The 25,226-nt window shown below is 35.7% G+C and overlaps 1 protein-coding gene across 1 annotated transcript in view; it reads right to left on the bottom strand.

Annotated features, from left to right (window-relative positions):
- Positions 1 to 25,226, bottom strand: part of THADA (THADA armadillo repeat containing) — a 325,437-nt gene that overhangs the window by 221,138 nt on the left and 79,073 nt on the right. The window contains 3 exon segments of the mRNA XM_036872571.1: positions 6,502 to 6,593; positions 17,900 to 18,022; positions 22,837 to 22,950. Coding sequence (XP_036728466.1) covers positions 6,502 to 6,593; positions 17,900 to 18,022; positions 22,837 to 22,950 — 329 coding nt within the window.

The following is a 25,226-nucleotide window of genomic DNA, read 5'->3' as shown; positions in this document are numbered from 1 at the left end:
AAGACTTTATCTCAGAGTCCTGGAAGAAATCCTGACGTCCTAAATTATGTAATCCTGGTATTACATTATATTAGTCTGGTTCATATAAAATGTAAGCTACAAAAATACCAAAGCTAAGAAAAAATATTTACTCATGCTTTTACTGAGATGCAGAAAGAGGATGCATGCATTGCCAAAATTCCATAGAACATGCTCAAACTAAAGCAACAATGCCTTAGTTATTAAAGAAGGCAATGGCCTGAAGCAGTACTTAGGAACAAAGATTACTTCGTCCCCGCAAGAGTCAATATTTAAGAACACAATGACTAATTCCCACTTCAAGTTCATGAACATATTTCTTTTTAAGAGCTTCTTTTTGGTTAAAATTTTTATTTGTGGTTTTCCTACCTGTGATCCATGAACCTAAGAATGAACAAAAACTTGAAACATGAAACTCTCCAGTAGGCCAAAGTGTCAGAATAGACTTAATTCTGATTTTAAGAACTTCTCAACAAGGGTTACACAAGACTTGTACTTAACTTCTCAGTCTCCAAGAATACACATTTACCTACTCTGCCTAAAGAACCAGATCGAATGTTCTGTAAACAACTGTGGAAGACGCATGAATGATACCTCCAGACCGTATCAAAACACTGGGGCTCTTAGCTTAATTTCAAATTATTTGAATCCAAACTAGTATTATTGTTGCTAATAGAAACTCCATTTATAAATAATCAGCTAAAATTTTTAAATGTTCTAGTTGAGCTTACTGTAAGCTAAAAGTAACCATTAACTTTATTTCCAGCACTAGCTGTGTGACCTTGAGCACCTCAATTTTCACATCTGCAAAATGAGAATGGGACTGGATGGCTACTTATGTCCTCTCAAATATAAAAACTAATATAATAATGGTTATTATTATAATCATTATTAAATATATGAATGAAAATTATAAGCAGAGATTTGGAAAAACATTAGGTTAAGCCTAGAAGACATCATACAATAGACAAAGATTATCACAAAACCCCCAAATCCTCTCCCCATAGCACCAAACTATCATCAAATACCAGAGTTTTATAGAGGTAAATAAATGGCTTACTGGCCACACTGATATCCTATTGGGGGTAATAAAAAGGTCTTAAAATCAACTTGCCACATGGAACATGTGAGAGTCCTGGCTCCACACTGAGACTTTGGTGAAGTGCCTCATTTCCCACAGTCTCAGGATGTAAAATCTAAAGCCACACTCTCAAAAGTGACTCACTGCTCATAAGGGGCTGTGTGTGCTGGTGGGTAAATCCGCATGTGCTCTGCAGATGTAGCTGGATTTGGGTTCTAGTTCTACCACTTTCTGGCTGTATGACCTCGGGCAAATAACTCAATCTCACCAACCCTAGTTTATTCCTGTGTGAAATTAGAATGACTCTATCCACTCTGCAGGGCTGTGATGAAGGCTAAAATAGACACTTATAAAGAATTTGGCACATGCCAAGCACGCAAATAGGCGCTAAGGATATGCCATCTCCCTTCACAACTTCTCCATTCCTTTTACACGAGTGGAACAGAGACTCTAGCGCCGCAGGTAACTGCCATATTCATTAGACTGTCCGTTTCCCTAGGGCCAAGAGTATGTCTGATTCATCTTTGGATCCCAGTGCCCAGCAGAGGGCCCAGAGTGAAAATGCAATATAAATGCTTGTTAAATGGAGAAGACGAGAACCCATTGGGTCTGAGGATGTTAAGGTTATCCTGGCCACAGTCAAAAGAAAATTCTGATCTTCAGTTTGGCCAAATAGGCACTTGCTACAAACTACTGTGTAGTTCAAAGCAAATAAGCTATTCTGAATTCTAATAATTACATTCTCTAAAATTTAAAAACCTAGTTGTCCTACAGCTCCCAATTTTAGTTTTGAGAATCCAATTCTTTCCTAAACAATGGAGTGGGTAACCACAAAAACTTGTGGAATCTCTTTTCCTAGAAAACATGAAGAACAGGAGAGAAGCCAATCTGTCTGGAAACTGCTTCAAAATCTGTCTCTAAGCAGGGGCTAGACTAGACTAGATGTCCCTCAGAGGATCCTTCCAGACTCACACCACTAAGACGTTAAGGGAAATAACTAAAGCAATTCTCTGTTATTTGTACCCTGGAAAATAAAACAAATACAATTTAACATCTCCTAACATAGTCATTAGAAATAATTTTACTTGGACCTGGTGATCCTTTTACAAACATTTTCCTCTTAAACTGTATTAAATCATCCTAAGCTATTAATTTGAATATGAGCTCTCTCTAACAAGACAGAATTGAGATTGTACTTAACACTGAAAACAAGATTATTATTCTTTTGTTCCTCTTTTTCAACCTACCTGTTTCCACGTACCCCAAATCTACTCATCCCCAAAGCTTTATAAGAAACACAGTCCCCCCAACTGCTCCACGCAACTCTCCCACTAGTGAATTTCTAACGCAGCCATTATTCAGACCACATTGTGCAGCTGATTACTGTATGTTGTCTTCTATTTGTATCTGCTTCACAACAGATGACAATTCTCGTTTCCCTAGCTGAAACGTAAGCTCCTTGAACAAGGTCCACCTTTTATATTTCTCATGGACTCCTCCACCGTGTCAATATTGAGTTCATGACAAATGCTTACGAATTCTTATTGGCCGACTGATTTAAAATGAAGAGAGAACAAGAGCTATAGAACACTCTGTACACTGAGCACCTGTATGAAGCTTTGGCAAAGTCTAAAATAAAGGTTTTCAGACTACTACATGTATATTGATATTTGTTCTTTACCTGGGAATAGAACAGTTGAAGATTAATACAAAAAGGGGCTAAAGAGAAAGACCTAGAGTTAAAGATCACACTGGTTTAGCTCCTGCCCTGTAAGGAATGAGGAACTACCAAGAACAGCCCACTCACAGTGCAGATGGAGGCTATTTTGGAATGCCCAGCACACTCCCCACATCACAGAGCTGAGTAGCTTCTGATTCTATCAATACAAAGGATCAATTACTCATTCTGTCGGGCCAAGCCAGTCCGGGGGTAATAAATAGAAAGGAAAGGAGCTTTAGAAAATTTAAATGTAATACCATTATTTAAAACAAACAAGTGAAACATGTTTTCTCATTCTACATAATCCAAAAGACACATCTAGAACAAGGCTAGTGAGCTCTAGAGTCCAATCATTTCAAGCATACTCTATATACTTATAAATGGGGAAGAGGCAGAACCTCTGCTCCTTTCTTTATACATGAAACGGGAACTTCTTGTCCCTACTACCAAGCAGGTACTGTTCTAGGCACTGGGAACATAGCAGTTTACCAAACTCATAATTCTAGTAACAATTACGTAAAGCCCAGCTTAGCATTTGATAGAAATAAAGAGACTTCAAGGATAGTCCAAATCTCTTATCTTAGAGGAGAAAACCAAGGCCCAGAGAGGTTAACTAACTTGTTTCAGTTGGTTATGGCGGGTCTATGGCAACAAAGCCAGGAGTAGAAACCAGATTTCTCATCTCCCATCTAGTAACAAAATTTGCTTATTCAGTATGCAAGTATTTCTGGCCATTACATGCCAGACACTATGCTAGGCACCAGGCATACAAAAATAAGGATAAGATACTGACCCTGTACTCCAAAAGCACAGGGGAACTGTAAGACAATGAGATGAGTACAATAATAGAAGTGGTAACAGAGAAAAAGCAAACTACATCTCTAATTGCATAGGACTTCCAATATTTTAAATGAAAATGAACTGTTACTAGTTTGTTTTATTCTCCCTATAGCCCTATGAGTACAGAACACAGATCTTATTATTCCTGGTCTATAGATGGAGAAATTGAAGTGCAAAGCGGGTAAGGGAGTCTATTAAGGTCATCTCCAGTGGTAGCATAATGCTTAGAAACCAAGTCTGTTTACTCCAGGATAGACTATTTTTCCACTAGATGGGAAAGGCAGATGTTCTTTTTCTGTCCAGTTCCCTTCTGATCAAGAGCGCACATTTGCAAGACTGTGCGCAGAACAATCTGTGGCTGTGAAAGTAGACTTCACTGGCCTATGAGGTCTCATTGGCTGAGTTTAGTTATTCAATGGTTGAGTAACCAACCAATAAGACATCATTATTACTAGCATTCTTACAGTGCCCATGATACATACACAGAATAGAAGCAAAAGGCTCTGCCCACCGGGAGTTAATATTGTAGCGGACAGGTATATAAACATTTCACCCAAAAGTGACATAATTAAACAAACTACAGCTAGAAGAATCATTACAAATAATGGCAAGTTTAAGACACTAAAGGTTTTGCAGAGCAAATCTAGTGGGTGCTGCCGAGAAATATACTCTTTAAGGGTTAAACAAAGAACAGAAGCCTTGTATATATAATGATATATACTAACCTTCAGGTTATTGAAATAAAAACTCTCACCAAAAATGCTTATCACATTAAAAATAATTAACTTTTTAATACCTTCATTTCACTTTTCAGCTTTATTCAAGACAATTATATGAATATTCTATTTCCCTCTTTCTAGGAAAGTTATATATTTTGTAACCTTTCCTATTTAAGAGGAATGAATTTATAATGGAGGTTCACATCAGCAAGCTGTGGCAAAGAGATTACAACAGTGTGGTTTCATTGTGCCATTCCTCCACCCTCCTTCAGATGCAACCTACATAAAATGAATCTGATCATTTTCTCCTGTATAAAGTAAAATTTGTATACACATCCAAGAATCACTCACTTCATAAAAAGTAAAAGGGAAAAAAAGCATTTCTTCATTTTCGAGTTCAGTTTTAAACATTAATTTCACTTGTTTGATAACCTCATATTTTATTTATACACTATTTATCATGGCCTTATAATATGACCAAACTGTTTTAAACCTCAGCACTTTATTGAATTATTAACAAAATAAGCAAAGCTAAAAAGAAACAAATATTAGTGATTTCAAACTAGTGACAGGAAGAATTTATTTAGGAACCAGCTAAATAGTAAAACTTACAATCAGCCTTTCAAAGGAATAATGTTACCATTATTAGAAATACAACTCAGCTAAAAAAAAAACTCTCTAGTATTTCCTTAGTATACTCAAGGAATTCACACTTAGAGCCAACTGCTTTCCATTTAAATATTTATTGAATTTTATAGGGTGATAAATAGCAATTTAAATAACAATTCAGAACTACCAGTAGATTTCATTAGATTTACCAACAGTGCATCATAAAATAATTTCATGATATTTTCTCATTCCTAAGACTTAGTTCCATCACAAGAAAATATATTTTAATAAACAAGAGCTTAAAACCTGACTTAAAAGTGTGATCATCAGGGGCTTCCCTGGTGGCGCAGTGGTTGAGAATCTGCCTGCCAATGCAGGTGACATGGGTTCGAGCCCTGGTCTGGGAAGATCCCACATGCCGCAGAGCAGCTAGGCCCGTGAGCCACAACTACTGAGCCTGCGCGTCTGGAGCCTGTGCTCCGCAATGGGAGAGGCCGCTATAGTGAGAGGCCCACGCACCGTGATGAAGAGTGGCCCCCGCTGGCCGGAACTGGAGAAAGCCCTCACACAGAAACGAAGACCCAACACAGCCAAAAATAAATAAATAAATAAATTTATTAAAAAAAAAAAAAAGTGTGATCATCAACTTTTTTAGGCAGGAGAGGAATAGGACCTGATTTATCTCTAGAGCATCAAGAGAAAGACCACTGGGCCAAATCAGATATAGTAAATGAAGTTAAGAAATGATTAAGCATGCAGCGACAGTGACATCTAGTGTTAACAACTGCAAGCCACTAGACTAACACTAAACCCTCCTAAGTGCTAAAGAAACAGCTATTCAAAGCTTCTCTTCTTTAAAAAACAAACAGAACTTGTGCATTGTATCTAAAAATTACTCATAATCAAAATATTTCAGTAAGTTTTTTTCCCAGACGTTAAAAAAAACCTTAAGAGGAAAATGTCTTAGAGAGTAAACATAACACCGAAGACCTAAAAGTAAAAAGCATTGTTTATTCTGTGTGACCAACATCCGTAACTGCTCCCCTTGGTTAGAGGTTAATGTAAAAGTAATCTGGGACATGTCCCGATGAGTGTACTATAAACATTTAAACTTCCAGTTACTATAAAAGCAAAGATATTGCACAAGCTAGTAAGTGATGACACATCAAGAAAAAGCAATATAGGACATTTCAGGAATACGTGAAGAAGATGTAAATCAAAAACAAAACAAAACAAAAAAACGAACTTTAGCTGTTGCACTGAGAAACAAGCTCTACATTTCAGCCCTTGCTACTCTGATATATATTTTTTTGCTGCTTTGAAAGGTCCACTTATTAAACAGTAGATATTTTTGCCCAAGGGCTTAGAATTTGGCAGCATAGGTTAATTTACCATAGTATTTTTATAGTTTTATGCTCTAGATGAATCTATAAAAGTAAGCAAAATTCCAAAAATTATTTTTGGCCAGGACAATATTTTGTAAAAAAGTAAAGTTAGCATTAGATGAAGCTTACCTATTTTTTTTGGAAAGTTCATCCTTTCCCCTTTTAACTCCAAATATTCTTGTGATCAATGTACTGAAGAGAAGTGTGGATGAATTTCTCACCTAATGTAAAAATAGATACACAATAAAGGTTAAGAAATATTCATGGTGTGAAACCAACATTTACAATGTTCAAACTAGACATTCAAAATCATTACCCGATTGCCTAGTGTGGGGCTAAAGAAGATGTGGTTTATGTCCATAAAGGAAGACAATTTTCAATAACTTTATAGTAATTACCTCAATGACTTCCTCTTAAACTGAGCTCTACAATCCAACCACATGCACACAACACAGCTTTTTCCTATACTTCTAATATTACCAGCAACTGTTTTCATTATCTCTTTGTACTTGTATCATTAAATAACACTTAAAAAGAAACAATAAATTCATTTTCCCACATCATTTCTGATGATGAATATCCCAAGAAAGCGCTCAGCTCTTCCCTTTTATTTTCTGTAATCATTTACCTATGAGAAAATACTTATCAGACCTAACTCAAAGGATCCACATTATTAATATCGCCAAGAAAATATTTAATATCATATACAAAATGTTATTAACCACACAACTGCAGTAACCTAACAAAGTAATTTTAACCCTAAGATTATCTGAGGCAACTGGTTCACAGAAATAAGAAGAAAAAACTATAAACATGAATCATTTCTTCAAACGGTAATAATAAAGCAGATCTATTTCCAAACCAATGTGTCAAGACGCTTTCCTACATCATAAAAATGTCTTGAAAGCCATGGGATATTGGGCTTCCTCAATTACCTTGCCAAATCAGAGTAGAGATGTATAAATATATACTGACTTCCCTATAGTGTGTAAGGCCCTATACCAACCCCATGGAGAATGTCCAGAAATAGAACACACACACTTACTGCTAAACACAGAGCTTATATTCTAATTAGATAGGAGTCATATGGTGTGTTAAATAGCAATATAAGAAAAAAGGTAGTTAAAAGTAACAATGTAGGATTTAGAAGATAGCTTCCTGAAACTACTGCAGTAAGGATCACAACTCAAACGCCCATAAGGGCAGTGAGTGACAGAGGCAGCAGAGGATTGGGTCTAATGCAGTCACTATTCAGCTTCAGCTGAAGTTGCTGCCTTGATGGGAATGTAAGCCCAGTGTTGCCAGATCTTCTGCTTTTTCAAGAGAAGCCAGAAACCCCAACTTTTATGTGAAATCTATTTTGAAAAGTTGGCAACAAATTAAAGGAAAAAAAAAAAAAACTATTGTGGAAGCCAAATGAAACACAGTTGTGGGCCAGATTTGACCTATCAGCCACCAGTTTGCAACCTCTCCTCTAGAAGCACATGACTGACTCAATTTATGTGTGGTAACTCTTGAAATGGACCACAGATACTCAATTTATGTGTGGTAACTCTTGAAACTGGACCACAGATACACTGGCACAATTCATACCATAATTGCAATAAAACCCTAAAATTGGACAAACTCACTTATGTCCATTCAACAGTTAACAAACATTAATGAAGTCCCTACTGTGTGCCTTGCCTAATATCCCCAAACACATCACTCTGTCCTGTTACCCTATCAACATCACCTCTGTCCTAGCTCAGGTCTTGATTATCTCTCACCTAGGCCATTGACTTGGTTCCCAAAGACTCCTTAGGTTCAAGATGACTTGGTAACGTCATCCAGGACCCTATCGCCTCTCAAGAATCATACAAAAACATAAAAAGAAAAGAAGAATCAAAACACAAACTCCATCTTGCCCTAAACCAAACTTTCTGACAAAGACTGCCAGAAGCAGTAAACTTAAAACAGAGGAGTGTCTGGAGATGAAAGAGGATGCCTGCTGAGGCATACCTTATCAAAACTGTAGAGGACTGTTTTACAAAGTGAATGGGCACCCATCCCCCACCCCAACCAAGAAAGAAAACTCCCTTGTTTGATTTGATAGGCTGAAGGCAGGAGACACATAATGTCTTTTAGTAATGTTAAGATGGATCAAACAGATTACCAGCCTGATCCATTCATCAAGTTCCCTCATTAGTAGCCAGTGATTATCATTACTTATTCCAGTAGGTATAGCAAATTAGTGATATTCTACCATTAATTAGTTACAATTTTCAGAAAAACTACCATTAAAAAAAAAAGCTTTCCTTCATGAGCTATTTGGTCATTCTGTTATCAGTTAGTACAGAATTATTTCCATAAATTTACCAGTGTGCAGAATGAGTTCATGTCATAGCAACCTCCAAAGGTGACCAAATGATAAACTTTTAAGACATTTCTAAAAATTAATTTTCCTGTTATTGAGATATAATTCACATACCATAAAATTCACCATCTTAAAGGTACTATTCAGTGGTTTTTACTATGTTCACAAAGTAGGAAACTATCACCACTACCTAATTCCAGAATATTTTCATGACTCCAAAATGAAACCCTATACACATTAACAGTAATTTCCTATTCTCCCTCACTAGGCAAGTACTAATCTACTTCCTGTCTCTAGGGATTTGCCTATTCTGGATGTTTCATATTCATGAGATCATGTGACATGCAGCCTTTTATGTCTGGCTTCTTCCATTTGGCTTTCATTCTCAAGGTTCACCCATGTTGTAGCATGTATCAGTATGCCATTCCTTTTTATGGCTGAATAATATTCCATTGAATGGATATACCACATTAAAAAAATCTACTCATCATTTGATGAACACTGGGTTGTTTCCACTTTTTGGCTATTATGGATAATGGTGCTATGAACACTCACATACAAGTGTTGTTTTTTTTTTTTAATTTTTATTTATTTATTTATTTATTTTTGGGTGTGTTGGGTCTTCGTTTCTGTGCAAGGGCTTTCTCTAGTTGCTGCAAGCGGGGGCCACTCTTCATCGCAGTGTGCGGGCCTCTCACTATCGCAGCCTCTCTTGCTGCCGAGCACAGGCTCCAGACGCGCAGGCTCAGTAATTGTGGCTCACGGGCCCAGTTGCTCCGCGGCATGTGGGATCTTCCCAGACCAGGGCTCGAACCCGTGTCCCCTGCATTGGCAGGCAGATTCTCAACCACTGCGCCACCAGGGAAGCCCCATACAAGTTTTTGTGTAAACATGTTTTCACTTTTCTTGGGTATATACCAAGAAGTGAATCTGCTGGGTCACATGGTAACTCTATGCTAACCTTTTGAGAAACTGCCAAAGTGGCGGTACCATTTACATCCTTACCAGCAGTGTACGAGAGTTCCATTTTCACCAGTTCTCCAAATCCTCCCCAGTAATTGTAATGGTCCACCTTTTAAATTATAGCTATCCCACTGGGTATGAAATGGTTATATCATTGTGGTTTTGATTTGTGTTTTCCTGATAATGAATGATGTTAAGCATCTTTTCATGTACTTACTGGCCACCTGTGTATCTTTCTTTTGGAGAAATATATTCAAATTAATTGTCCATTTTTAAATTGGGTTCTTTTTATCATTGATTTGTAAGAGCTTTTTATATATCCTGGATACCAGTCAAATATACAATTATCAGATATATGATTTGCAAATAATTTCTCCCATTCTGTCAGATGTCTTTTCATTTTCTTAGTGGTATGCTTTGAAACACAGACATCTTAAATTTTGATCAATCTAATCTACCATTTTTCTTTTGTTGCTTGTGCTTTAGGTGTCATATCTAAGAAGCCATTACCTAATCCAAGGTCACAAAGATTTATACTTATGTTTTCTTCTAAAGGTTTTATCATTTTGGCTCTTACATTTAGGACTTTGATCCATTTTGAGTTAATTTCTAAATATAGTATAAGATAAGAAGCAAAAGCATTCTTTTGCATGTGGATATTCAGTTGTCCCAGAACCATTTGTTGAACAGACTATTCTTTCCCCCACTGAATTGTTTTGGCACCTTTTTTATTAAAAGTTAGGTTTTATTTCTGGACTCTTAATTCTGTTCCATTGATTTATATAAGTCTATCCTTAAGGCATTACCACACTGTCTTGATTACTGTTGCTTTGTGTAAGTCTTGAAATTTGGATATGTGAGTCTTCCAATTCTGTTCTTTTTCAAGATTGTTCTGGCTATTCTGAGTCTCTTGCATTCTCTCTCAATTTTAGAATAAACTGGTCAATTTCTGCAAAACTGTCAAAACGGAATTTTAACAGAGATTATAGTGAATCTGTAGATTGGGGAGTATTGCCATCTTAAGAATACTGTCTTCCAGTCCATGAATATGGAATAGCTTCCCACTTATTTAGGCCTTCTTTAATTTCTTTCAACAATGGTTTCTAAGTTTCATTGCACAAATCTTAAACTTCTTTTGTTACATTTATTCTTAAATATTTTATTCTTTTTGATTCTATTATAAATGGAAATGTTTTCTTAATTTCATTTTTTGATTATTCATTGGTAGTGTATAGAAATACAACTGATTTTTGTACATTGATCTTGTGTCCTGCAACCTTGCTGAACTTGTTTATTAGCCCTAATTTGTGTGTGCGTGTGCGTGTGCGTGTGTGTGGGTGAACGCCTTAGGATTTTCTATATGTAACTGCAATTGAAAAACAGAAATATTTACAGACAGTTCTGTGTGTACTCTGATGCTATTGCGAATATGTTCCTATAAAAGGGTTTCATCTTTAAGAAATTCATGGAAAAGACTCTGACAAGTACAGGTTTCTGGTAACTGACTGTACTGCTGAACTGAATGAATAAGCAGAACTGAATTTTCAGAACTCTAATGAAAAACTGATGAACTCATAAAAGTGCTAACAAAAGATCAAGATAAAAAAAAATTAATTACATGGGACTGAGTGAACTGATGAGGATGAGTATAATTTTTGTGACTTTCTGTCTGAATTAAAAAAAAAAAAAAAATCCAACAAGGACTCAGAGGCAAAGAATATACAAATCAATCTTCACTGCAAAGTAAAGGAGCTGTTACAGTGGAGGATTAGTGGACTGAATGTCAATATTATGACATAGTATGAGTGTGTTTCATGTTTGGTAATTGCAATCATTGTTGCTTTTGTTGTGGTCATCCATGTACAATGCTTGGTGTCAGCCTATTTATCTCTTGTAAAAATAAAATACAGTGTGTGTGTGTGGAAAAAAAAAAAAGAAAAACAGAAATAGTTTTGCATCTTTCTTTCCAATCTGGCTGATATTATTTCTTATTCTTGCCCTACCTAACTGCCCTACCTAAAACCTCCAGTACAATGTTGAATAGATGTGACAAGTGTGGATATCCTTGTCCTGTTCCTGATCTTAGGGGAAAAGCTTTCAGTCTTTTACCATTAAGTACATTGTTAGCTATGGATTTTTCATTAACACCCTTCATCAGATTGAGAAAGTTCCCTTCCATTTCTAGTTTATTGAGTGTTTTTAACATGAAATGGTGTCAGATTGTGTCAACTGTTTTTTTGCCTCTGCTTAAATGATCATGTGGTTTTTGGTTCTTTAGTCTATTTGTACGGGTTATTAAATTAATTGATTTCCATATGTTGAAATATATATACTCTGTTTTAAAAGTGTAGAAGTTATACAGCATAACATTTTAAAAAGTTACTGTAAATGTAGAGCAAAATAACTATCATGAAGACTACTTGTTACTTAAGCTAGAAGAGTGTCCTTGTTTCTGTGTGACAGTATTAATAGTTCAAGGACATCTGTTTCAGTTACCCCTTTTTATTTTCTAATATTTCATCCATATTTTCTGTCCCTGTTCACTATAAAGCTAATGAGGAGGGGAACTAAGTAGAAGTACAATTGAGAAAAAGGTTGTGACTAACTGACAAACTATATTATCAACTCCTAAAACATGGATAGTAAATGCTAACGTGATTCACTGATGTTAAATCTTAACGTGGGTAATGAAAAAGTTCATATACAGTGCTAGTATATTTTGAAAAACTCATAGTAGTAATGGCAATGAAAACAGTCCTGTTTATTAGGAAGGAAGGACCAAGGAGAGTGCAAGTAAAAAGGAAAGTAACAATAGAAAAGAGCAAGTGGTAATAAAGTTAGAAATGGAGAGAACAGAATGGCTGCCAAATAACTCCAACTATAATCAATCCTCATCACAAGGAAAACACCAGAAAACCTCTTCTCTTACTACCTTCCCCATCAAGCCCCCAACATACAGTTGATAGAGACTTGGTATTCAGCTACAAACTGACAACTGCTGCCAAAGTTTTCCCCTTCTATTAGCTGATTACATATGCTTTTTCTTTCCTTTGTAGTACAAAAGAGTTTCCAAACAGATTTCTGTAAGATACAGAAGAGTTAGGTAAATGAAAATTAGGTTTCACAAAGCAGTGTGTGTGTGTATGTGTGTATATATGTATATGTCTACTTATGTATACTACATACTTTGCTTATACATTTATGTCTTTTCTTATATAACATAAATGCTGCCTTAACAAATATTTAAAAACTATGAATGGAGAACCTATCATGTGCAATCACTATGTGGTACAATTATTGTGGTGTGGTGTGGTACACACCATATACCTTCACCCTTTATGGACAGTCACATCCTTGAAGATGGGATCTGCATATAATATTATGAAATATTTTGTCTAGTGTACATAGTGCCAGTTTATAGTAGAAAGAAATACTTTCTGAAAAAATTAAATGGGATTTCGATTCTAATTTGCCTTCCATCACCTCTTAGCCATGGACCTTGAAAAAGACACTTAAAACTTCAGGTCACAAGTCCCTCATCTGCAATCCAGGAAAACTGTACTATGATTTCTGGTCCTATGATTAAGGGGAGGGCCAGCCCTGTCTGGAATTCAGGGTAACTTTCCTCCAAAGTAGCAAGACACTTATCCCATGAGAAAAGAAGAGACAGAGCTTCTAGTAGCCCACGCACCACCTACAGGTGAATTAAGGAAAAAGTACTCTTCCTGTGAGTGAATAAAGCTCCACGCAAAGGCATGCAGTGTAATAAGCAGAGCATGGCTGAGTTTCAGCACCGCACAGCCCTCAGCCTGGCACCCTTGTGGCAACCTCACAACCACCAGTGGGCCTGTCAACGGTGCCGAAAGAGGAATAGAGTGCACATGGCAGCACTAATGGGAAGATTTGAAAGGCTCTTTTTCTTCCTCAAACCCATTGCATACTGTAAACCAGAGCTGGCCTGAGGGAAGCAAAGTAAGATGTACCAGATAGAAATATACACCTGGTGTGGGTCTGAGAAGGACCCTAAGGTGGCATACTCAATGGAGCTTCTGGGCAAGCTGGAAAGATGAGTTACCTACCCTGCAATGAGGATGCAGGGAAAGAAGATCAGGTAGTTGAACATAAAAAGGAAATGCCCAGAAATGTCTCAGTTTTCAAAACTTGCCCAGAAAATTCTGTTTCCATAGATATATGTATCTACAAATCACTGTTTGTTACCTAATTTTTAACTAAACTAGCTTCATCTCTAAAATATATGTTGAAGATTATCACTTGTCACCATCTTTACTAATATTTCTCTATTCTGAGCCACTATCATCACTTGGCAAAACTATTACAATAGCTTCCTGATTGGTCTTCCGCCTTCCCTCCTGCCACCTCACAATCGAGCCTCCACTTTTCACCACATCAGTCAAAGCCCATCATCCCCCTACTGTGAAACTCTCTCATGCAGGGTTTTTCAACAGCAGTGGAAGCCAAGTGTCAAACCCCAGACACCAATGGTGACTGTGGCTCATCCAGCCATTTCCAGACTCAGATGAGATGCTACATCACAGGGCATGGGATCTGGCTTCTCTAGCAGCTGCCCAAGGGTTGTGTCAACACCTGCGCAAGTTGTGTTAATGCCCTAAGGGGTGAATTTTGACCAATAAGAGAGAGAAGGTGGGACTGTTCCCAGAGTCGGTAGTTTCACATGGCCCGGCTAGAAGATACACCACATGACCAGACAAGCAGCTCAGTTTTCCTGCAAGTTAAACTACAACGCCTGCTTGATAATGTCTCTTCTCTTTTCTTGCCTCACTTCCCTTTTCCCTTCATTCCTGCTGCTGTAGGTTTGTACCATTCAATAAAACCTTAGCACCCAGGCTATATCTCCAGCTCTGTTTTCTAAGGACAGGGTCAAAACCCTAAAAGGTAAGTAAGATACACCTTCGCCGTATTCCTATAATACCCAAAACTTTCCCCGATAATAGCACAGATTCTAGAATCACACAAAAAATACTTGTACGCCCTTGGACAAAATTATTTCTCCTCTCCCCTCTCTTTATCTGTAAAATGGGGATTCTAATAACAGAATCTACCTAGCAGGATTGCTCTAAGCATGAACTGAGATAATCAATGTAAATGATACCAAGCACATGGAAAATAGTCAATAAGACAGTCACTATTATGATTATGTCTTACTTATCCTTGTATTTCTAGTGTTTAATATTGTCTGTAACCAGTAGGTATGCCTAATGTCTTATATATATTTACAACAATACATTTCCCCTGGCTTTTGAAAATGCCTAATAGGTGGCAAAGACTGAGAGATTTGTGTGGTCTCAATACAAAGATTGAGGACTCTGTACAAACAATTAATATACACATGAATGCTTCCTGGAAAATGTTCCTTCACTGCAAAATTAAAATTAAGCTTATTTTACTTTTTTTTTTTCCTCTAACTTACCAGGAAAAACAATTAAGCCAAAAGTACAGATGGAGTCACCTTTAGGTACAAGATATATTCCTGAGAAGATGTGTACAAATCAGATTTCTGTAAATCAAACCATATTTCACACACAGTCAGGAAAAACCACTCTTTAAACAACTTCACACAGAATGCTACGGTTAATTGTTTTGTAAAATGAAGACTTCTTCACATTCATTGAGTATGTTGCCATGGTTCTGGCGTATCTAAGATTAGGTTTTTATAAGGAAGGAAACAGAACAATTGATATATTTAAGTCAGAGTATGGACCATTATAGCTGTGATGTTTATTTTCTCTGGTAAAGCAAACAAACTGAATAGAAACAAAAAAGATTCCTTTAAAACACGTGTTAAAAGGGAAGATTCCCCCCAAATAAAACTATACATAAGCACTTATATATATATATTTGTGCAGGCTTTTATAGATAATGTGTGCATATGAGTACTACACACACATAAAAGCCACATAGAAAAAAGAGAAAGAAAACACATTCGAATGCTAAAGATTATTATATCTGTATGGTAGTTAAACCGGTGACTTTTCCTTTTCCTTTTATGCTTGTATTTTCAGACTTTCTGCAGTGCCCATGTGTTACTGTTTAAAAGGTCTCCAAAAAAGACTTTTAAAAAAAGATCCATTCATTTCTGATACTTTCAGTTTTCCTAAAGTTGGAAAAGTCACCAGGTTTCACTCTCTGAAAGCCCTTTCATACAGAACATTTCTCTGTTCATCTGGAATGAATGGCTTAAAGAAAACAATACTGACATTTCTGGCAATCAGCTTTATGATCTCTACTCTTCCTGATGGTCAAGCCACATTCCTATCTACCTCTCCTGACAGTATACAGGTATTGCTTCGTTTTCCTGTAAATGCAAAAGGTAAACACCATGTCCTCAGGAGTAGTTAGGCAATGCTCCTAGACAGAATTTCAGACATTTATCTTTCTTACAGGAAGATGTACGATTTTCCCGGCAACAGTTGGCAATCTTGAAGATTCCTCTTTACATTGGGAGTCTGTGCCTTGGGCTACACTGCAATATACTGACTCTCAATTAGAGGCTCATCAGAGAGTTATGAATTGGTTTGTGCAGCTCACTAATTGGAAAGCCTGCCTTTCTAGTAAATTCTCCATTCTGCAGGTAATATATTAAGGTCTACCTTCTTTTCTCCTCTCCCTTTGCCAGTCTTTTTTTTTTTTTTAACGCTACAGTCAAGTGCCTACAAACCATAGGTTAGTCTCCTTTATTCTAGAAGGCGCAATGATGTTGGAAAAACAATAAAATCATGGTGTTTCTCCCAGGAATTATAAAAAAAAAAGTGGAAGTTTACTTTCTTTAATCTGAAAACTGTACTGGGTATTGCCCACAATCTTAGAGTTCTGAATCAGAAAGTTTCTGGACGGTAATCATATTGCAAAAAAACAAAAGAAAACAAAAAAAGTGACTCAGCATTTAACCTCCCCCATTTTCAGGTTTTGCATCTGTTTTTTTCACCTTTTGATAGAGTATATTTCCAGCATTCGCTCAACACACTGATACCCAGAGCCCACAACAGACACATTCAGATACTCAGAGTCATTCTGCTTCCAGCTCAACATCAAGTGCAATCAAAACATCAAACGAGATACCACTTCACACCTGTTAGGATGGCTGTTACCAAAAAAATAGAAAATAACAAGTGCTGGCGAGGATGTGAAGAAAATGGAACTCTAATGGGAGTATAAAATGGTGCTGCCACTGTGGAACACAGTTTGACAGTTCCTCAAAAAATTAAATACAGAATTACTATATGATATACACAAATGAACTGAAAGCAGGGACTCAAACAGATACTTGTACACCAGTGTTCACTGCAGCATTATTCACCCTAGCCAAAAAGAAACAGCTTAAGTGTCCATCAACAGATGAAAGAATAAACAAAATGTCATATATCCATACGATGGAATTTCATTCAGCCTTAAAAAGGAATGAAATTATGATACATGCTACAACATGGATGAACCCTGAAAACACTATGCTAAATGAAACAATCCAGACATGAAAGGACAAATATTATATGATTCCACTTATATGAGGTACCTAGAATAGGCAAATTCATAGAGACAAAAAGAAGAAGAGAGGTTACCAGGGGCTGGGGGAAGGGGGATGTGGGGAGTTACTATTTAATGGGTACAGTTTCTGTTTGGGAAGATGAAAAAGTTCTGAAAATGGAGAGTGGTGATGACTGCACAACACTGTGAATGTTTTTAATGCCACTGAATTGTATACTTAAAAACAGTTAAAATGGTCAGTTTTTAAATAAAGATAATTGACAGTTTAAACAAAAATAATAACAATGTAGTGTGGGTTTACAATATACATAAAAGTAAAATGTATAATAAAAGCACAAAGATTGGGAGGAGAGAAATGGGAGTACATATTGCTAGGTTCTTATACTTTAAGATGGTAAAATATTACTTGAGGGCAGACTGTGATGTTAAAGATATATACTATAAACTTTAAAGCAAATACTAAAATAAGAAAACAAATAGTTATGGCTAATAAGCCAACAAAGGAGACAGAATGTAACCATAAAATACCAAGGGTCAAAATGTAGCTTGATCCAAGAATTTATCCCTTGGAGTAACTCCTTAATAAAATGCAGTACATATTTTTTATCATCCAGTGAAAGGTTAGTTTATTAAAACCTACTCAGAGGTATAATTAAGTCAATGAAAATAAATAGCAAATGCACTTACTGCCCAGACTGGTGATGTAAAGCCCAGAATTGCAGCCTTAGCTCCATCAGCAACGTAAGGGATGATAATTTCTCCCAGACGTGTATCTCTGAACAAGGCTCTAAGGATATTTAAAGCATGAACCTAGAATAAAAAGTTCAAAATCAGTTGTAGGTTGAAGACTGTGGTAATTCCAAATCTGTACATATCCAGTAGCATAGCCTCCAAACAAAAAAATTACCAAATTATAAGAAGAAATGGATAATTCACAAATAAAATAGATTATAATAAAACATGCCTAATGATTGATAAATCAATTTTCTTAAGTAAGCAAGATTTGAACAATGCAATACAAAAGTTTGATCCAATGGACCTATGTAGAATCCTGCACCTAGCAAACAGAGACAATACAGTCTTTCCAAGCACACATGAAACATTTATTTTTTAAAATGACCTCAAACCTAGCCATAAAGCCTCAACAAATACCAAAAAATTAATTTCTTACAGATTATGCTCTGATCATAGTGGCATTAGGTTAGGAATCAGTTTCTTTGCATACTTTTAAAACTGACACATTTTAAAACACTGGTCAAAGAAAAAAATTTTTAATATTTACAGCTGAACAATAACGAAGATGCTACACACTGACGCTTGTGCGATGCATTTAAGTGGAACATAAAAGAAATGTACACCTTAAATGGCGTCTATTAAAAAAAAAAGGCAAACCATTATATACCAAATGGATAAAAACAAGGTCCTACTGTATAGCACAGGGGACTATATTCAATATCCTGTGATAAACCATAATAGAAAAGAAAATAAAAAAGAATGTATATATATGTATAACTGAATCACTGCTGTAGAGCAGAAATTAACACAACACTGTAAATCAACTCTACTTTAATAAAAAAATGAATTGGAAAAAACGTCCAATTAAGATGACAGAAAAAGAACAATAAACTCAAAATAGAGAAATAAAATTTAAAAGAGTAGAAAATTTTAAAACATCAATGACATAACTATGAGCATTAACAAAACCAAAAGGTGATTCTTTGAAATAGAAACAAACCTCTGATGAGACTAACCAAGAAGAGAGAGAAGAAAATATGCAATAACATGAATACCAAAGAGAACATGACTAAAGGTACATCAGAGAATAAAACAAAAATATTTCTACCCTAGTCAATTAGAAAAATTAAGGCAAAATGAACAATTTCCTAGAAAACAGAACTAATCAAAACAAATTCAAGGAGAAATGGAAAAGCTATATAGATATTACCATTATATAAAGAAAATCAATAGTTAAAAATCCCACTCACAGACCAAAAAGAAAGCAAGACACCAAACCCACCAAAATAACACACACACAGACACACACAAAGACCCACATGATTTTATGGACGAATTCTACCAAATATTCAAAGAATAGATAATCCCAATCATATTTAAACTGTTAAGAGAAGATGCCCAAGTTTATTTTATCAGTCCAGTACCACCTGGCTATCAAAATAAGGTAGGGACAACTACTTTGAGAAATGGTAGTATCTATTAAAGCTCAACATACACATACTCAATAACTACTCCTAAGTATCTACTCAAAAGAAATGTACATATTTGTTCACCATTAGGTTTGTCAAAGAATGTTCTTAAATGTACTGTTCTTAATAACCCCAAATTTAAAACCACCCAAATGTTCATCAACAGAAGAATGGATAAATAAACTGTATACTATTACATAGCAATGAAAATGAATAATTCACAACATGGATGGATGTTGTAAACTTAATGTTCATCAAAAGAAATCATATCAAAAGAGTATCTAATGTATGGTTACATTCATGTGAAATTTTAAAAAAACAGGTAAAGCTATGGTGTTAAAACTAAGCTAGTGGTTACATTTGGGGAAAAGGTGCGATTAGAAGGGAGTATGAGTGGGCTTTCAGGTGCTAAAATGTTCTGTTTCTTGCTGGTTATAGAAATGTGTTCACTTTGTGGAGGCAAACATATTATTTGTACACATCTTTGTATGTTTGTTATAATTCAATAAAAAACTTTTACATAAAAATGAGGACAGGTACAGCATGAAAAAGGAAAACCACAGGTTAATCTCACTTATGAATCCAGTGAAAATATGTGAAGAAAAATTTTTTTCAAATTTTTAGGTGAATCTAGCAATGTGTAAAAAAATCTATCATTTCAAAGTTGGGAGTTCATTCTCTGTAGGCAAAGATCGTATTATATTAAAAAGTCAATATAATTCATGATGTTTGCAAATTCTAGAAGAAAACATTTATCTCAAAAATGCTTGAAAGCATTCAATAAAATTTGGTTTCCTTGATAAGAGATGTTAAAACCTACAGCAAATATCAGAAACAACATAAGGATGTCTGCTATCTCTATTTCTATACAAAACTGTACTACAAGTGCCAGCCAGAAGAACAAGAAAATTTTTTTAAAGAATTAGAAGAGTAAAGCAAATTTAGCATTACTAAGGATATGATTACCTATAAAGTAAATTCGAAGAATTTACAGACAAGTCATCAGTTGAATTACAGCAATTTATGTAGGTTGCTGAACATTTCACAAAAGATCTGTAAGACTTTTATGGGAAATTATTTTTAAATGTAATGAAAAACATTAAGGAAGATCTGAATAAGTGGAAAAATAAAGCCATGAACATGGACTGGAAGATTCAGTATCAAAAAAACAAGTCATTTTCCCCAAATAAATCAATAAATTTAAATTCCACCCAAAATTTAAAAAGGGCTTTCTGGTTGAACTTAACAAGCTGATTCTAAAACTTATATGGAAGAGCAATGGGACAAATATTGCCAAGGTAATTCTGAAGGAAAAAAAAAAGGAGATTCACCCTACCAGATATCAAGACTTATTTAAAAAAATACAGTAATTAAAATAGTGATTTGGGCCCAGGGACAGACTAATAGACTAACAGAATAGAGCACAGAAACAGACATGCGTATCGACAGAAATAGTACATGAGAGAAGTAGTGTCAGTACAAGAGGAAAGGATGTATTATATAAAGAAAATATAAAATATCTTTCTGACCCTGGGGTATGGAAGGCTTTCTTAAATGAGATCCAAATGCACAAACCATAAAAGAAAAGGCTGACATATTCCATTTTATTAAAATTTAAAACTTCCAGGCAATAACAGAATAATAAGCAAAGTGAAAAGAAGTGATAGACTAGGAGAAGATACGTGTAATTCAAAGAACCAAAAAGGAAAAAAAATCAGGAAAATAATTTTAAAACAACAAAAAACCCAACTCCTGCAAAACAAAGACAAATAACCAAATTAAAGGTAGCCAAAGTCTTTAAATAGGCAATTTACAGAAGTCATACTAAAGCCTAATAAATACATGGAAAGATGTTAAAGTTAGCCAGTTATCAGAGAAATGCAAAAGAAAACCGGGAAACACAAATTTCACACCAGGCAGAAAGGGAAACATTTGTATACAATGAAACTCTGCTTGGAAATTAAAATGAACTTGGAGCTCACTAATTTTAAAAAATGTTGACTGAAAAAAACCCAAACTATAAAACAATGTGTAGATAACACAATTCATGTAAAAAAAAACAAAAAAGCTCTTAAAAGAATGAAAAAAATGCACGAAATGATTTGGTTTAATGATTACAGATGAGGAGGACCAAAGGGAAACAGAATATGGAGGAATCTACAGTGTATGCAACTGTATCTGTAACGTTTTACTTCTTAAACTTGGAACTGATTTCATAGATGTTGGTTATTCACTGTACATTTTTACATGCTGAAATATTTCACAGATAATAAAAAAATAATACAGAAGTAAACCATGGGAGGGGAGAAGGAAAGCAAATCATCATCCAACACCTAGAAGACTGGTCAGAGATAAAATATTAAATTTTTACCAATTTAATAAAAATGATCACTAGTGGTAATTAATGACCTTGAAGCAGAGTAAGGTAATAATTTAAAGTACTCTTTAAAACCAAATTTCACTATTTTCAGATGTTCTTATTAAACAATGGTATTTTTTTTAAAGTGATAGTCTAAGAAAATGGAGCCAATTATATTTTTCACACTTTTCTGGGGAAAATAAAATGATCATTTCTGAAAAGTGATCAGTAACTTTTTATTTAAAATTTTTAAAGAAATTTCACATCGTATAGTCACAGGCCACTATGTGACATGTGTTAATAAACCCTATCCTTTCCCACCGGTCCACATTCTGGCCCATGGGCTTCCCTTTAATACCTCCCACAGGCTCTGACATAAAACCATATGTACTTACTGTACTTGACTGTAAACTTCAGCTCTCAGTCTGTTCTCTGACCTAGCATGGGCCTCCCACAGGTGGGTAGGAACATCCCACTATGAAGCATTTGCTGAGAAAGCCTAGACAAGAAGTATCTGACAGGTATGCACTACCACGGAGTGGACTGAAGCTGTGAGGAACACTTAACCCAAATTCATACACACACATAAGTACATACTTAACTCAACGTTAGCAGTGACAAAAAAAGGAGTAAGTATTAGCTAAAATTAAAATATGAATATACCCAAAGCCAGACACTACATTTTAGGGAAAGATCCAACTGCCAAATCATAAAATATACATCGACTCAAGGAAGCACACATGAAATTTGAAGGTGATAGCACATTCGTTTTTAAATTTTTAGATACAGTTGTAATATTACAAAATATCTTGTCTAAATTGAATGTTTTCACCACAGTTTAAAAACAGATCATCTTGGTCAATCTATATCAACTAAAGCAATGGTTTATTTTGTGGACTGGAAAAACCAAACCAAAACAAAACCCCTCTGAATAAGCTTCAAATGTCTGTCTTATCCTCAAGAGTTCTGTACCTTCAGCAAATTTTTTTTTTTCTTTTTAAGTACAGCAAAGATTTAAAACCACTGCCTTCCTAGCAGGGTTTGTATATTTCCATTATTACCTTAGGGACTGTGCTCTGTGAGTCATCTGTAGGTCCAGCCAAAGAGATTAACTCTTTCATTGTTATTTTCAACAAATCCATTTTGCCTTTCTTAGGTTCAGATGCCAACAGTGCCTATGGAAAAACAAGACAGAAATTATCAGGACTATTATTTTATATACACCTGTTTGCTACTTCCCAGAATTGATTCCCCAATGCAAAATCTCCTTTATAAAAACATGTGGTGTTGAGCTAGTTAAGCCACGTGGCCTTGGGCAAGCAGCTTAACCTCTCCATCCCTCAGATTCTTCGTCTGTAAAATTAGGTGGTGATATCACAGCATCTCTAAGGTCACCTCCAGTTTGCTTATTAACTATGTAATTCTAAGAGGTTGAAAATGGCTCTTGTTGACAACTCTTCTAAGACCATAATTGGGTAGCAGGTCTCAGACACAATAAGCACGTCAGGTTTAATAACAAATTTATCCAACAAGAAACTTCTCTTTACTTGAAAAACAAAAAACCTCTGGATTAAATTTCTTGTAAGGATTTGGAAACTCCCTGGAGATTGATCAGTTATTTAATTCTTCACAAGAGTCTACCTGGAGGACTATCAAACTGTAGCACTGGAAACTCCATGGGACAAAAGGAAATACTACAAACTTCAAAGGGGGTCCTATATTTGAATATTCAAGAGGTGCTTATTTATTTTGTGTCTAACATTTTGCCAGTATTCAATAAACATAAAAATAGGAACATCAAACCACTTGAGGCAATAGAAAGGAATGAAGTACTGATACATGTTACAATATGGATGAGCCTTGAAACATGATGCTAAGTGAAAGAGGACACAAAGACAACATATTATATGATTCCATTTATATAGAGACAGAAAATAGATTAGTGGCTGTATAGGACTGGGAGTAATGGGGAGTTTTTCTCCATAGCTAACACCAAGCAGAGGCTTCCACCAGAACAAGAACATTACTTTATTGGTAAGTTATGCTAGGGAAAATGGGGCCTCTCTGAGCAGATTTTTCTGATAATTTAGATTTTATTCAACTAAAATAAATAAGAAAGCTATATATGATTACTAATGTGTCTCCTGGGAACAATAGTTCTTTTTCCCCAAGAGCTGTGCATAGTTATGACATTCTTCCCAAGGCTGGGCTAAGAAGGTGCAGTCCTGACCCCTCTATCACTATGACCAATATGTAGTACTAGTTGGGAACCAGAGATGGAGGCACACAGCACAAAGATGCAACCAAACCTTGCTGTTGCATTAACACATGTCCTCAGACAGACATATGAGGCAAAAACACACTAGGTCAGAATAACTCAGAGGCAGGAGAATGACCCACACTGGTCCAGAATGGGTCAGATCAGAGAGGAGTCGATTTCTGAAGGTCACCAAAATCTACCCAGCAGAACCACCTCGGTGATCTCTATGCCAAATCAACCTCCACGACTGGTGCCCGTTGTCATAAAAATTATGACTCTGGGAATTTGAGGGAGGCATAAGAAAGGGAAGGAAAAAATGTTGGGGCACTAAAAAACAGACTTCATTTCACTTATTTTCGTCGCTTTTTTTTACACCACCCCATTCCTAGATTTTATCTTCCTGGATATTAAACAAAGATCATTCAGGTAGGGTCTGATTTAGTATCATGAGGACTTGGTTTTCATTCTTTGGATTCATAATGGTGACAGCCTCTTAATTTCAACACTGTGGAAATAAAATATTTTCTTATCAAGTAGCAATATCTGAGTATGCTGATATGAAGCAATCTTTAAGCAATCTTCATATCTTTATGCTGATATGAAGCAATCTAAATTAAGTGGAAAAAAAGCAAGAGACAAAACAGTGTGTGGAGTATGCTTTCATCTGTGTTAAAAAAGAAAACACGTACACACACACACACACACACACACACACACACACACCCAGCAGGGTGCCTGGGCTCAAGTCTTAGTGCTGCTCTTACTATCCCTATGGCCATTAGCAAATCACTTACCTAACCTCTCTAAGGTCCAGTTTCTTCATCCACAATATACGGATGATCATAGGACCTACCTCGTAGGCCTTGAGGAAGGATTAAATGAGATAATATATGTGAAATAACCACTTATAAAAGTTAGCTACTATTAGGATTAGGATTATTTTATGCATGGATATTTTATAGAAGGATTCAAAAGAAATTGTTAACACTGGTTGCCTACAGAGTCTTAAGGGTCTTTGACATGAAAGGAAGAATATTTTTTCTAACTGAGAAAAAAAAAAAAGGGCAGCATGCCCACTTCCTGGAAGTGAGCAATGAATGCACCACAGCGATGTCTTCCTACTTCACACACAGACGGAAATCTCTACCACCCTCTGTTCATATTACAAGACTGACCTCTTAGAGGGTTTGT

The sequence above is a fragment of the Balaenoptera musculus genome, chromosome 13 (genome assembly GCF_009873245.2).
Source record: "Balaenoptera musculus isolate JJ_BM4_2016_0621 chromosome 13, mBalMus1.pri.v3, whole genome shotgun sequence".
Taxonomy (NCBI): Eukaryota; Metazoa; Chordata; class Mammalia; order Artiodactyla; family Balaenopteridae; genus Balaenoptera; species Balaenoptera musculus.
Note: the sequence above shows the minus strand (reverse complement) of the source record. Positions and strands in the feature narration are given on the sequence as shown.